Raw genomic sequence first — 14,279 nt, 5'->3', positions numbered from 1 at the left:
TCTGGGCAAAACGACAGTCCAATATCACAAACATTGCTATTGACATTGACACAGTCAATATAGAGGATATTTTCATCACCACAAGGAGCCTTCCTGCAGCTCTTATAACCACAGGCACTTCTTCCCATCACCAATTATCCTCAACCCCTGGTGACCACTAGTCTGTACTATATCTCTAGAATTTTGTCATTTCAAGAATTTTCATACGTGGAACCATGCATTATTTAACATTTTGGAATTTTTTTCTTTCACTCAAGATAATTCTCTGGTGACTCTTATACAGGTTTTGTATGTACCTGTAGTCTGTTCTTTTTCTTACTGAGTAGTATTTCATGATATAGCTTATTAAAGTTTATTAACATAATGAAGGATATCTGGGTTATTTCCAGTTTGAGGCTACAAACATAAAAAGGTGCTATCAATATTTGTGTACAAGTTTTTGCTTGACAGAAGTTTTCTCTTCCCTGGGATAAATACCCAGGACTGCAAAGGCTGAGTAATACGGTAGTTGCCTGTTAAGTTCTTCAAGAAATCACCAAATTCTTTTTCAACTTGACTGTAAATTTTACATCCCCACCAGGAATGTATGAGTGATCCAGTTTCTCTGCTTACTCACCAGCATTTGGTATTGTCGCTATATATTTTTTAAATACTAGTCATTCTGATGCATGTGTTAATAGCTCATTGTGGTTTTAGTTCACATTTCCATAATGTCTAATAATGTTGCACTACTTTGCATGTTCTCATTTGTCCTCTGTATATCCTTTTGTGATGAAATGTCTCTTGTCTTTTGCTTGGTTTCTATTTTTTGTTTTTTGTTATTATTGTTGAGTTTTGAGAATTCTTTATAATATTCCAGATATTTTTGTCAAATATGTTGTTTGTAAATATTTTCTCCTAGATAGTAGTTTGTCTTTTAATCCTCTTAACAGATTCTTTCTCAAACAAGCTTTTTAAATTTAATTAAAGTCCAATTTATCACTTTTTATTTTATGTATTATGCATTTGGTGTCAAATCAAACACATCTTTGCTTAGCTATAGCTTTTGAAGATTTCTCTTATTTCTTTTTTCCCAGAAGTTTATGTTTTACATTTGGTATTTCAGTCCATGATCCATTTGAATTAATTTTTGTATAAGGTATAAGATTTAAGTATATGTTCTTCCTTCCCTCCTAACTACCACAGCCCCAGGAATATCCACTTGTTCTACTACCATTTCTTAAAAAGGCTGTATTTCCTTCATTGAATTGCTTTTTCAGTTTTATAAACAATCAGTTGGTTGTATTTGTGAGGTTCTATTTCTCGATTCTTTATGCTATTCATTGATCTACATATCCTTCCACCAATGCCACACCATGTTGAGTGTTAGAGTTATATAGTAAGTTTTAGACATAGATAGAATGATTCCTCCCAGTTTATGCTTCTTTTTCAAAATTGGTTTAGGTCTTCTCTGTCCTTTGTCTTTCCATATAAATTTTAGAATACTCATATCTATATCTCAAAAAATATATGAAATTTTGGGAGAAATTTCATGATACATGTATATAATTTGGGCAGAATTTACATTTACTATGCTGAGTCTTCAAATCCATGGATATGGTATGTATGTATGTATCTCTGTTAATTTAGACCTTTAATTTTTTTCTTCAATGTTTTGTAAATTTTAGCATATGTCATAAAAATGATTTGTTAGATTTACCCCTAACTATTTCATGTTTTAAGTGATCATCAGTGGTATTAATTTTAGTGTTCATATTTTCATTGCTAGTGTAAAAAAATATGACTTCTTTTTGTATAGTTATCTTTTATTCCATCTTTTATTCTGTAATCTTGCCAAGCACTTCTATTAGTTCTAGGATATTTTTTTGTAGATTCTTTGTGCTTTTCTAGGTAGACTATTATGTCATCTGTAACTAGGTAAAATATAACTTCCTCCTTTTCTAATATGTACAGTTTTATTTCCTTTTCTTGCTTTACTGCATTGGCTAGAACTTCTAGCACTATGCTATATAAGAGTGGAGAGTGCAGATATTGTGCCTTTTTAAAAATCTTAGAGGGAACATTCAACTTTCACCCTTAAGTATAATTTTAGCTGTAGTTTTGTTGTTATTGTTGTTGTTTGTTTTTTAAGATTTCTTTTATCAAAGTTAAGGAGTACTCCTCTCTCCTTATTTTTTTGAGAGTTTTTATATGAAGGAACATTCAACTTTGTCAAATCCTTTTAATGCCTTGATTAATATAATTAGGTGGTTTTTCTCCTTTAGTCTGATATATTGGATTACATTGATTTTCAAATACTGAACCAGCCTTGCATACCTACAGTAAACCCCACTTGGTTATGGGGCATAATTAGTTTGACATGTTACTGAATTTCATCTGTTAACATTTTGTTAAGGATTTTTGTGTCTATATTTGTGAGTGATAGTGTTTCATAGATTTCTCTTTTTTTTCACTGTCTTTTTCTGGTTTCATATTAAGGGAATACTAACTTCATAAATGAATTGGAAAGTGTTCCCTTTTCTGTTTTCTGGAAGAGAGTGTATAAAATTGATGTTAATTCTTCATATATTTAGTATAATTCTTTAAAGTGAAACTATCTGGTACTAGGTATTTGTTTGTGTGTGTGTGTTAACTACACATTCAATAACCTTAATAGCTATAGTACTATACAAACTATTTCCTATTGTGTGATTTGTAGTTACTTTTTATTTTTTTGAAGAATTGATCCACTTCCTCAAGATTGTTAAATTTACAACTGCAGAATTGTTTGTGGTATTCCCTTATTATTCTTCCGATGTTTGCAGGATTTGTAATACAATTCCATGTTTCATTCCTGATATTGGCAATTTGTGAATTCTCTCCTTTTTACTTTATAAATTGTGATAGAGATCTACTTTTATACATGTTCTGTTAACATTTAAAATAATGTGTATTCTGCTGCTGTTGAAGGAATTGTTCTGTAAATGTGGATTAGATTCTGTTGTTTAATTGTGTTATTGAGCTCATTTATATCCTTATTAGTTTTCTATATAAATTGTTGAGAATGGTGTTGAAGTCTCCAATTATGATTGTAGATCTTTTTCTCCTTTAAGTTTTACCATTTCTATTAAGTTTTTTGTTTCATATATTTTATAGTTACATTGTTTGGTGTATACACATTTATGGTTGCTACCTCTTCCTGATGTACTGATCCTTTTATCATTATATAATATTCCTTTCTGTCTCTGGTAATTTTTCTTTGCTCTGAATTCTATTTTATCTGATAGTAATAAAGTCACACCTGCTTTCTTTTGATTAACGTTATCACATATATCCTTTCTTTTTTAGGAGGTATCAGGGATTGAAAACAAGACCTCATACATGGGAGACAGGTGCTCATACATTAAGCTGCATCTTCTCCCAAGTATTATGTGCATTGTTGCTGTTGTTGATGTTTTTAGGAGGTACTGGAGATTGAACTTGGGACTTCGTACATGGGACATGGGAAGCAGGTGCTCAAACCACTGAGCTACCCTCACACTCTGATATATCTGTTTTGATCCTTTTACGTTCAAACTGCCCACAGATTTCTTATAGACAGCTTATTGTTGTATCACATTTGTAAATACATTCTACCAGTCTCTGAATTTTATTTGGTATATTATGGCCTAAGTTTGCCATTTTATTTTTTGTTTTCTGTTTGTACTCTTTTTGTTTCTGTTTCTCTTTTTCTGCCTTCCTGTAGATAACTTGAACAATTTTTTTTAGAAATTTCATTTTGATTGATCTACAGTATTGACTGTATTTCTTTTTGGGGGGTTTCTCAATGCATTATATTATATTTACATAAGTTACACATTCACTGGTGTCATCATTTTAATAGCTCAAGTGAAATGTAAAAAACATTATCTCCCTTTATATCCATTCACCCACCCACATTTACAATGTAATTATCTTAAACATTTTCTCTACATACATGGAGAACCACATCAGACAGTGTCATAATTTTTGCTTTAAGTGCCAAACATTATTTATAAAACTCAAGAGAAGACCAAAAGTCTATTGAGTTTACCCATTTTGTTTAATGAGTTCTTTCTTCCTTCTTGATTTTCAAAAGTCATTCTTCTTTCATTTCTTTTCTGTCTTGAGATCTTCCTTTAGGCACTATCTTAGGATAGATCTGCTAGTGACAAATTCTGCTTTCCTTCCTTGGAAAGTGTCTTGCTTCCATTCTTATACTTGAAGGATACTTTAATAGGTTTCTGGATTGACAGTTCTCTTCTTACAGCCCTTGAAAATGTTGTGTGACTTCCTTCTGGACCTCCCAGTTATTTATGAGAAATAGTTGTAATTTAAATTGTATTTCCCCTGTGGGTAATATGTTATTACTTTCTAGATGCTTTCAGCATTTTTCTTTTGACTTTAATTTTCAGAAGTTTGCCTATGATGTGCTTTGGTGTGGATATCTCTAGGTTTATCCTCTTTGAGGTTTGCTCAGTTTCTTAAATCTTGATGTTTATGTCTTTTGTGAAATATGGCAAGTTTTTAGCTATTATTTATTTGAATACTTTTTTTCAGCCCAATGGTCATTATTCTCTCCTTCTGAGACTCTGATAGCATGAACATTATATCTTTTATTATAGTCCCGCATGTCTCTGAGGGTTTATTCATTTTTAAAAATCTCTCTATATTGTTCAAATTGGGTAACTTCTATTGTTCTACCTTACAGTTTATTAATTCTTTCCTTTCTCACCTCTATTCTACTTTTGAACCTATCCAACTGAGGTTTTTATGTCCATTATTATTATTAATTTTAGTTAGGACAGTAAAAAATTTATTGGGAGACGGGGGAAAAGAACAGAGCTTGCTGAGAAATGGGAATAAAGGACAGAAATATGCACCAATATAATTGATGTGGACTCGTCTAGGCAGAAAGAGCCTCCATCATTTTGTTTTTAAGTACTAAAATTTCCATTTGATTCTTTTTTTTAATCTTCTATTTTTTGCCAAGACTTCCTGTTCTAACATCTCTGCTATCTTGGTGTTGGCATCTACTGATTTCTTTTTTTTCTCAATAAGTTTGAGAGCTTCCCAGCTCTTGGAATAGCTAAGGATTTTCTATTGAAATATGGACAGGTTGAATATTATGATATGAGACTCTGTATCTTATTTAAACCATTTGATTTCACTGTCTTTCTCTGATACTCCTCTGGAAAAGAGGAGGGATGTGTGCCACCTCATTATTGTCAGGATAGGCTAGAAATCCAGGTTTCCCATTCAACCTCCAGTGAGTCTCAAAGGAGAACATTCCCTGTTACTGCTGAGAAGTGCTCCCCACTAGGTCTGCATAGTTACTTCCCTAATTGGGAGGGGTAGGAGTACCTTGTTACAGCCCCCTGAATGGACTCCAGTGACTTCATGTGGAGGGGTTGTCCTCATTACTAGTGGGCAGTGGTAACAGTCCTGACTGTCCAGTAGGGCTCCTCTGGTTCCATTCCAATGAGGAGACAGAAGGGTACCTTTTTACTACTGATTAGGGGTCAAAGCCCAATGTAGTCAGTGCTCTATACTGACACTGGGGGAAGTGCAGGTTTCCTTACCATCCATTTCATCCCCATTGCCTCCCTACTCAACTTTCTCTGCACTTGCGGGATGGGTAGAGGTGTGTTGCCTTGTTACAGCCTGGCAATGGTGGAAGTCTAGACTTCCCACTTGTTCTGTGCTGGCATGGGGAGGACCACATTTTTTCTGTGTTACTTGGCTGGAGTTTAGCAGTTATTATCTAAAAGTTTTCTGTCTTGCTATGCTGACCCTTTCCTGGTCCTTTAGCAAGGAAAAGCAGGCTTTTCTTTTCTTTTTGCCAGATTTTCTTGTACCTGTTAGCATTTGGGAGCTTTTAACTCTCCACTGTCTAGTCTGGGATATACGAGGTGAAAAGAAATGGCAGAGAGCTCACTACCACGCCCTTCCTTGGGTTCTGAGGTCCCTGGCCTGCCTCCTTTCTTCTCCCCATCTCACCTGCAGGAGGCTTCTTGTGTTTGTGTTATAGATAATTTCCAGGTGTTTAATTGGGTAGACTAGGAAGAAGCATTTCTACCCCATATTCTCTGAAGCAGAAGTCACGATAGGCACCTCTTGGAAATTCGTTTACAGGTACAGAAACAAGTTCAGAGAAGTTATGCAATGTGTTCAGTGTTGCACAGCTAACAAGGGATGTCGCCCAAGCTACTGTAGTGAGCCAAGTGGTCTTTCCTCCACATCTCCTTTTTTCATCTTCTAACCTTAAAAGCGAGCCTGAGACTGCTAGGAGAAGCACTCCATGACTATGCAGTACACTGGGATCAGTAGTGGAGGAGCCACCAGTTATGGGCTAAATGAGTCTTGGGAGAGCACTACGTTCAAGGGCTATTTTACTTCTGTTTTAGTTTATTTTACACAGATTCTCTTTCACAATGGGTTTGGAATCAGTGGAAGGGGAAAACAACCATGATGCCAGAAATGATCCCAAGTGCTTGCTGGCAAAAGGGTCAGTAATTGGAAAGCACAGAACATTAAAAGATGCATTCAAAAAGGGTCAACTTGGACCAGCAGAATATCTCAATCTACATATAATACCAGGAGTTAAAAATGCTTTTTGACCTGAATCAAGGGGGAAGTGGAAAGGACAACTGAGTTTATATGGCTATGAGTCTCCAAAAAGAGCCGGGAGGTTATCAAAGGGGTTGCCCTTATGCACACCTGAGCAGAGTTCCAGGGACAGATAAAGGAGATACAACCCTGGGTATTGGTTCTTCTGAGGGCTACAGAGACCCACAGGTTCTATGGTCATGGCAGATGGAGTTCAGTGCCATGTCAGTAGGCCCTACTTTGGAGTGTGTGTTTCTGTGTGATGGAGCTGGACTCAGATGTAATCTTTGTTCACAAGCCTCTCCTGTTACTTTTACCTAACTGTGGTTGGTGCTGGGGTTTAATGTATACCCAGGGAGCCTGAATCTCTGGACTGACCATGTGATAGCCAGGCCCAGAGCCTCAACAGACTTCAGCTCCTACACTCTGGTTTATTGGACTTACCCCACTCAGCCAACATGGAGTTGAAGAGGGTCAACCACCACACCATGGAGCCAGGAGTGCCTACAATTGAAGGCAGGAGGATTGCATCCGTGTCCATGTGGAATCTAAGCCCCCTCTTGATATAGATGTGGAGTGGACACAACCATTCCAAGGTCCACAGGATGGAGGAATAGAGTACGGATTAGAGTGGACTTACTGATAATCTATTCATGAACTATTGTGATTAGTAATTGAAGAAAATGTGGCATTGGTGTGGAGAAAGTGGCCATGGTGGCTGCTGGGAGTAGGGAATAGGAGGAAGAGATGAGATGTGGAGGCGTTTTTGGGACTTGGAGTTGTCCTGGGTGGTGCTGCAGGGACTATTACCGGACATTGTATGTCCTCCCATGGCCCACTGGGTGGAACGTGGTAGAGTGTGGGCTATGACGTGGACCATTGACCATGAGGTGCAGCTGTGCTCAGAGATGTTTTCTGTGCAATGAATGTGTCATGATGATGGAGGAGGTTGTTGTTATGGGGGGAGGAGTGGAGTGAAGGGGGTCGGGGGTATATGGGGACCTCATATTTTTTGAATGTAATATTAAAAAAATAAAGACAAAAAAAAGAATTTCCTAAAGAAAACCATTAAAAAAAAAAAAAGATGCATTCAACTCCTGAGGGTAGAGGGCTGATCAGGAGGATTAGCTGACAGCATGGGGACATACAAAATATCCTGAAATGATAGGACTTGGAAATGGGAGTGATACACTGAACATAAGGGCTCAGAACTGAACCGGGAAAAGAGCTTGACAGTCACCTCAGGAAGAGTAACCTAGCTGCTATGTTTCTGAAGAAAGTGTTCGTGTTGCAACAATAGAACAACTCAATTTATATGTTTTTCTCCATGCCTAAAGACACCTATATTTCTATAATAGCAGTCTTTCCTGTCTAAAGAAAAAGCCAAATCCCATCTACTCCTTTTCTCTGTTCCCTGCCCCACCAACCTTGCTCAGTCTCACACTTAGATTGCAAGTGTACTCAACTCCCTGCCTCTAGCTCTGCTCCATCCCACCCCTCTCCCACTCTGTTGCCAGGACTGATCACCTCTGGTATCAGATGACCTTGCATGCTGCCTGAAAACTCCCCTGATTCCCCACAGCCTTCAGCAGTAAGCCGAGGCAATTTTAGAACAACCCAAAAGGAAGAAGCCCAGTTGTCAGCAGCTTGTCCTCTGCTCTTTTCTCAGGTATTACCAGATCCGAGTGACCTTGAAGGTGTCCTCCAGGATTCCCCACAGACTGAGCGCCTCCATCGTTGGGCAGACAGGTGAGCAGAAGTGTTGTGGTTGGGTGCTTGCCCCCCACTGGTAAACCTTCTTTTACCATCATCTGCCAGGACATAGCAGAGTGTCTGGCATGTCGGGACCCTCAGTAGATTTGCAGAATGTTGATGAGTAAATTTGGAAATGGAGACCCACTAGAGGAAGTGGTGCTGTGTGTACATTCTTGCAAGAGGAACCTGGCTGAAGAAAAACACATTTTCCCAGAAGCAGCCGTCACTAGGGGATAGACTTGGCTGTGGAAGGTTGGCTAACATCGAGACGGGGAGGAAGAGGATGGGATGTTGGGATGTGGGTAAGGAGACGCCTGCAACAAAGAGACCCCTTGGGTTTGTTCAGGGGCCTGGGTAAGCAGGCAGTGCTGGTGGCACCCTCGTGCAATGTGGGGTCCGAAGGCGAGGCTTGGGGAGAAGGGTTGCCAAGGAGAACCCAGGTCCGGATCTTGACGAGGCTGGAATATTAAGTAGCTTCCTCAAGGCTCCCGGCAGATCCTGAACGTGGTATTGTTGAGTTGGAAATACTGTCATTATTGCATCAGATATAAAGACAGGCTTCGAGATGAACTGGTTGAACTATGAAGAGGCTGCTATAATAGAGGCAGCAGAAGTGTATAGATCAGCCAGACCTGGAGAAGAAGGAGAAAGACTTGGGGGTTTTGGAGAAAGAAAGGAGATTAAAAGAACATTAGAAAATATAATTAACTTTAACCATAAAAGTAAGGGTAGTCAATAAAAATCAAATTTACTGAAGTTGAGATTCTGCTCATAGCTGTACTTCATAAAATTCATTTGGAATCGCCCTGGCACCACCCTCTGCCTTATGGTGAGTTAACATCACCTACATCTGCACGGCTGAGAGGGAGGTGTCAGTTGTGGTGTCCTTCCTCCACTGTGCAGGGCCTGAGAGGGGGCTAAGACCCCAGGCCATGCCAGAGGCCAGCAGAGGGAAGCCTGTGATTCCTGGGCAACAGGCTACCTAGATCTGGAAGGAGGAAGGCACTACCCACTGCCTGTGTCTCCCCGACTCAGCAGAGCGAGCGCCAAGTCACGGTCAAGGAACTCTACAGCCCAGATGCTCTGCTATTCCCCTCCACCCTTCAGTCCTGGAGAAATCAGGGACCTGCGGCTGGGAGGAGGTGGCCCCGCAGACTCCTGTGCCTGGGCAGGTGCAGGGTGGTTCCAGCAGCCTGCAGTTCCGTCCCCTGCTGCATCCCCTCCCCACCCTGCTTCTCCCCAGAGGAGGATTCCTGGGGTTGCCAGCGAGAGCAAGGGCTTTGTCCGCAGAGGCTTTGAACCCTGGCCTTGCCACACACTCGTCCTGTGACTCCAGCATTCTATTTGCAGCTTGAGCTTCATTTTCTCACCTGAACAATGAGGATAAAAATCCATCCTCCTTGGGGATTTTGTTTTAGAGATTATAAATGTATACGGTGTCCAGCACGGAGACCAGCACGCAGTAGGTGGTCAGGGAGTCCCACCTACGAGTGGTCGAAAGATGGTGTCGCTGAGCAGCCTCCTGTTCCCGGGGTCCAGGTGGCCACTGTGGGCAGAGACCAGGGCGTCAGGGGGGCTGACGCCCAAGCGGGCCCACGGAAACCGCGTCGGTTCCTGACAAGGACGCCACCTCTGCCTGGTGGCTCGGGACAGCAGGGCTTGCTTGACTGACGGGCCCCAGCTGCGAGGGCCAGAGGCTGCTGGGCATCACAGATGCTGGTGGGGTGGTGGCATCTCCTGTGGAGACGCAGGAGAGAAAAATGAGGCGCAACTTGGGGGAAAAATGATATCCATTTTTTTTCTTTTTTTTCTATTTTTTTTTTAAATGTTACATTAAAAAAATACAAGAGGTCCCCATATACCCCACCCCCCTCAGTCCACTCCTCCCACATCCACAACATTTTCATCATCGTGGCACATTCATTGCATTTGGTGAATACGTTTTGCTCTTTCGCTTGACTCCAGGATAATTGTGGTGAAGGTGGCGTGCCCTTGCGTGTGACTCTCTCGTGATAGGCACAGCGGGACACTAACAGAGAGACCAGCAGACCTGCAGCCGTGACCCGGTGGGGAGGGACACGGGCATTTGGGGTTTATTTTTCAAGGTGCATTTTCACATTGCGTTATTTCAGTAGCGGTTGCTGCATGCCAAAGCCCTCTAAAATGTAGCGGCTTCCAACAACTGGAGTGTATCCTTCCTTGGCTTTCCGAGTTGGCCAGGCTCACCTAGAATCATCTGTGTGGCTGCTTTTGGTGGACAGCTCTGCCAAGGTTGGACTTCCTGCACATGGCTGGCCCCTGAGTTGGGTGGGGAGGGGGGACAGGCTGAGGGATGGCTGAGCTTGTGTCTAGCTGGGTTGTCCTAATACCGCACTTTATTGAAGTAGGGCGAGTAGAAGGTTCTAGACTCTTAAGGACTGGGACTGGAGCTACCACAGGGTCACTGCTTCCACATTCCGTGGGTCCAAGCAGATCGCCAGTACAGCCCAGCATCCCAGGCAGGGGAAGGAGGTGCCACCTCTTCAGAAGAGGCACCATCTGTATGCATCATGATGGGAGGAAGTTTGGGCAGCCTTAGTTGCAGACAACCATACAATCATATTTCTTCTACCTGCATGTATTATTGAGGGAAAAATATGTTTGGCCAATTACCTGTGATATATTGAAAAAAAAATCAGAAAGGGTCAAAAGACTTTGAATTTATTGATGTCTTTGACAATAGTTGAGTGGATTTGTTGGTAGAGATGATCTCATCTGGCTGTTTTGTTTCATTTGTTGGTGAAAAGGACCAAATGAATTATGCAGTGAATTAGAATGTGCCTAGTACGTAGGAGACGACTAGCAACGTTAGCTGGAATAAGCATGGCTACTACCTGAGCAGCTGTATTTTTTACCAGTGCCTTGTCCTGGGTTGGTCCCTGGGTCACTGGATGAGGAGCTTTGCTCCCCTGTGGGGAGACGGGGAATGGTCAGGGGAACACAGTGGAAGTTGGAAAGTGACACTGTGTCAGATGGAGCAGCTGGGCCAGCAGGGTGTCCACGCTGGGAGCGGGGGGTCCACTGGGGAAGAGCCTTTGGAACTAACCTTTGAGGATAAGCAGGAGTTGGTCTTGCAGATAAAGGTGGGGAAGGGGGACCAGGCAGAGGGACAGAATAATCACCACGCGAGGACCCGGACAGAACAAGGCTCTTTGTGGCTGGTGAGTGATCTGGTAGCTGTGACAAGAACTGGGCCCAGAAGAGACGAGCAGCACAGCTGTGGGCCAAGCTGGGGGGCATATCTGGGCCCCCATCGAGAAATGTGATTTTCTTTCAGAAGAAATGAAAACTCTTGGGCAACATAAGCACACATACCCAGGGCTGTTCAAAACCAAGGTGCTGGCTTATAAATTAAGGGGTAGAATTATGTGTTTTTGGTTTCTTTTTAAATATGCCATCTCTCTAATGGCCTCATTATAGGGATTGAAACCTGTTTCCATCATATAGACTTATAAACTTAGAGACTGTTTCTCTAGATGGGAAACCATTTCTTGGTGCATTTTCCATGTCCAGTGTTTGCGATTAGATTCTGTGAGTAAATAACAATTCCCTAAACAAAAGTATACCATGCAGTCCCTTGTGCTTTCTTTTTCAAAATTAAAAAAAATGTCATTTGGGGAAGATTTCTTGGGAGAACTGATGATTCCTTCTTGTCCGAGGTAGCTACATAGAAGAGAGAGACTACGACAAGCTCCAAGTTTGCGTGCGTTAGGGACAATCCTCTCCCGACCATTCTAGAAGATCCAGTATTACAAAAGAGACAGACACACCTGACCAGGTGCCTACAGCTGGAACAGTGTCACATACGCTAAGGAGACTGAGAGCAGTGTCGAAGGAACTCATTCTGCGTGGCCGTGGGAACTTCAGGGGGGTTGGCTCAGGGTGAATCTAAAGGCCATGGGGACTCCATCATCAAAAATTCAAAAGTATAAATTACAGGTGATCATCCAGTGATTTGCTGAATTCATGACACCCCTCAGTTTTTCCAAAACATAAAAGCCAAAAGTGCTTGCCAATATCATCCTGTTTTTGTCCTTAAACATTAGTGAAAATTGGGAGATTGTTAGATTGTGTAATATGATTTTTAGGGAGGCAGCTCTTGTACCGATAGTCATGTTAAGGTCCCACAAAGCCACATCAGAGCCACATGTCATAGGGCAGGCTTTTCAAACTCTGAGTCTTAAATTTCTATACCCTGGAACGTATTTTGCCAAGGGTTGCCAAGAGGGTTTGAGAGCGTGATGGTGGAGCTCCTATACAATGCCTGATACATAATGGGGAAATAATAAAATGTTGTTGTTGTATAAATTAATCCAACTCTTTCCACGGAATCAAGGAAAGCTTATGGATGGAACCAGCACATGGGTTCCCGAGGCAAAGGAGATCCAGAGGAGGTGTTTAAACAGAGTGAGCTGATGTAATTGAGGCAGAGATGTCAAGGTCGTGGCAGGAAGGATGCTGCTGGCCCTTTAGCCTGAAGGTGAGGTGCAATGATAGATGATGATGGAGACAGGATACAGGAGTACAGGATGAGGGGACTGGGACCCGGACTGTGGCAGCAGGGGGTGCTGATCCCTGATTTACACAGGTGAGCCTGACAGCTTTGAAGAATGAGGCAGACACTGATAGTGTCAGGAGACAGGTTGCAAACGTCCATGCCAGGGCCGGCTCAGGCTCTCAGGAGGCGTGTTGGCCACCACCGGGCTGCCCCTAGGGAGTTATCTGACCCAGCTAGAACAGAAACAGGGTCACGATTTTCCTTAACAAGGCTGACAGGGAATCTTAGAAATTTTATTTTACCTCTTAGTGCTCAAATGGAATGTTATTTTCAGAACTATTGATGTAGTAATCAAAAGTAATCGCATATGTGTATACATATTCTGTATACTCACCCATATACATCTGTGTATATGGATATATACATATATACACATATGTACACACACATATATACACATTCATATGTTTATGTTTAATTGATTTCAAATGGTCTTTGTTCCCAAATGTATAAACTGAATGTATACCTGCCAGTAAAAGGTATGACGTTTTCATCCAAATCACCAGTTTTCTCTGTTTAGTAAACTTTCCTGGTGCTTTCTACTAGTCAGACAAAGTGCTAGGCCCTACAAGATACTGAGACAAATTATGGTGTTGAGAAACTTAATCCCGTGCGGGAAGGTAGACCTCCAAGCACGTGAGTTCAAAGCAGCAGTGAATGCTCCCAGGAGGCCCCCCAATAGGGCTATCAAAGGAAGAGGGACCCCCATCTGGGGAATGGCAGTAAATTGGGAAGGGGGATGATCAGGGAAGGCTCCCTGGAAGAGGCAATATACAACAAGAGTCCTATAGGAATTTTTAGAGTGTAAGGGTTTAGATAATGCAAGAAGAGAAAACAGAAGTAATTGAAAAACGATGATGATGTCTGCTTCAGAGGCTTTTTCCATTGTGTGGGTCTCACAGATTTGTTAAATAAATGTTAACTGCACTTAGCCTTGGCTATTTCCTTCCACCAAGATAGTGCCATTTAATAGATATTGTGCTCTTCCTATAAAGAGATATGAAACAGAAATGCCTTTTTCCTCAGGGAGATGATCAATTAAGTCAGACTTGGGGTGGGGGTGGGGGCTGAGATACTGCTCCAGCTCCTTGTGGTTGTGGTGAATGATTAGGCACAAAATAGGCACCTGCTAGTCATTGCTCATCAAAGCAAGAGAAAGATAATACGGGGAATTGTGGATATGTATAAAAATTACCATGATTAGTTTTAGTAATGTTTTGAGAGGTAATTTCCATTTCCATTAAGTGGAAGCATTTAAGAGTTTCACCATGTAGGGGCGGGGAAAGACATTTAGTTTTCAAATGAATCAATCCAATTTCTT

The 14,279-nt window shown here is 41.4% G+C and overlaps 1 protein-coding gene across 1 annotated transcript in view; it reads left to right on the top strand.

Moving 5' to 3' along the window:
* Positions 1-14,279, top strand: part of FAM135B (family with sequence similarity 135 member B) — a 309,804-nt gene that overhangs the window by 162,544 nt on the left and 132,981 nt on the right. The window contains exon 3 of the mRNA XM_058276084.2: positions 8,276-8,355. Coding sequence (XP_058132067.1) covers positions 8,276-8,355 — 80 coding nt within the window. The remainder of the gene's footprint in view (positions 1-8,275; positions 8,356-14,279) is intronic.

The sequence above is a fragment of the Dasypus novemcinctus genome, chromosome 14 (genome assembly GCF_030445035.2).
Source record: "Dasypus novemcinctus isolate mDasNov1 chromosome 14, mDasNov1.1.hap2, whole genome shotgun sequence".
Taxonomy (NCBI): Eukaryota; Metazoa; Chordata; class Mammalia; order Cingulata; family Dasypodidae; genus Dasypus; species Dasypus novemcinctus.
The sequence above is the reverse complement of the archived record's forward strand: the minus strand, read 5'-3'. Positions and strand labels throughout refer to the sequence as shown.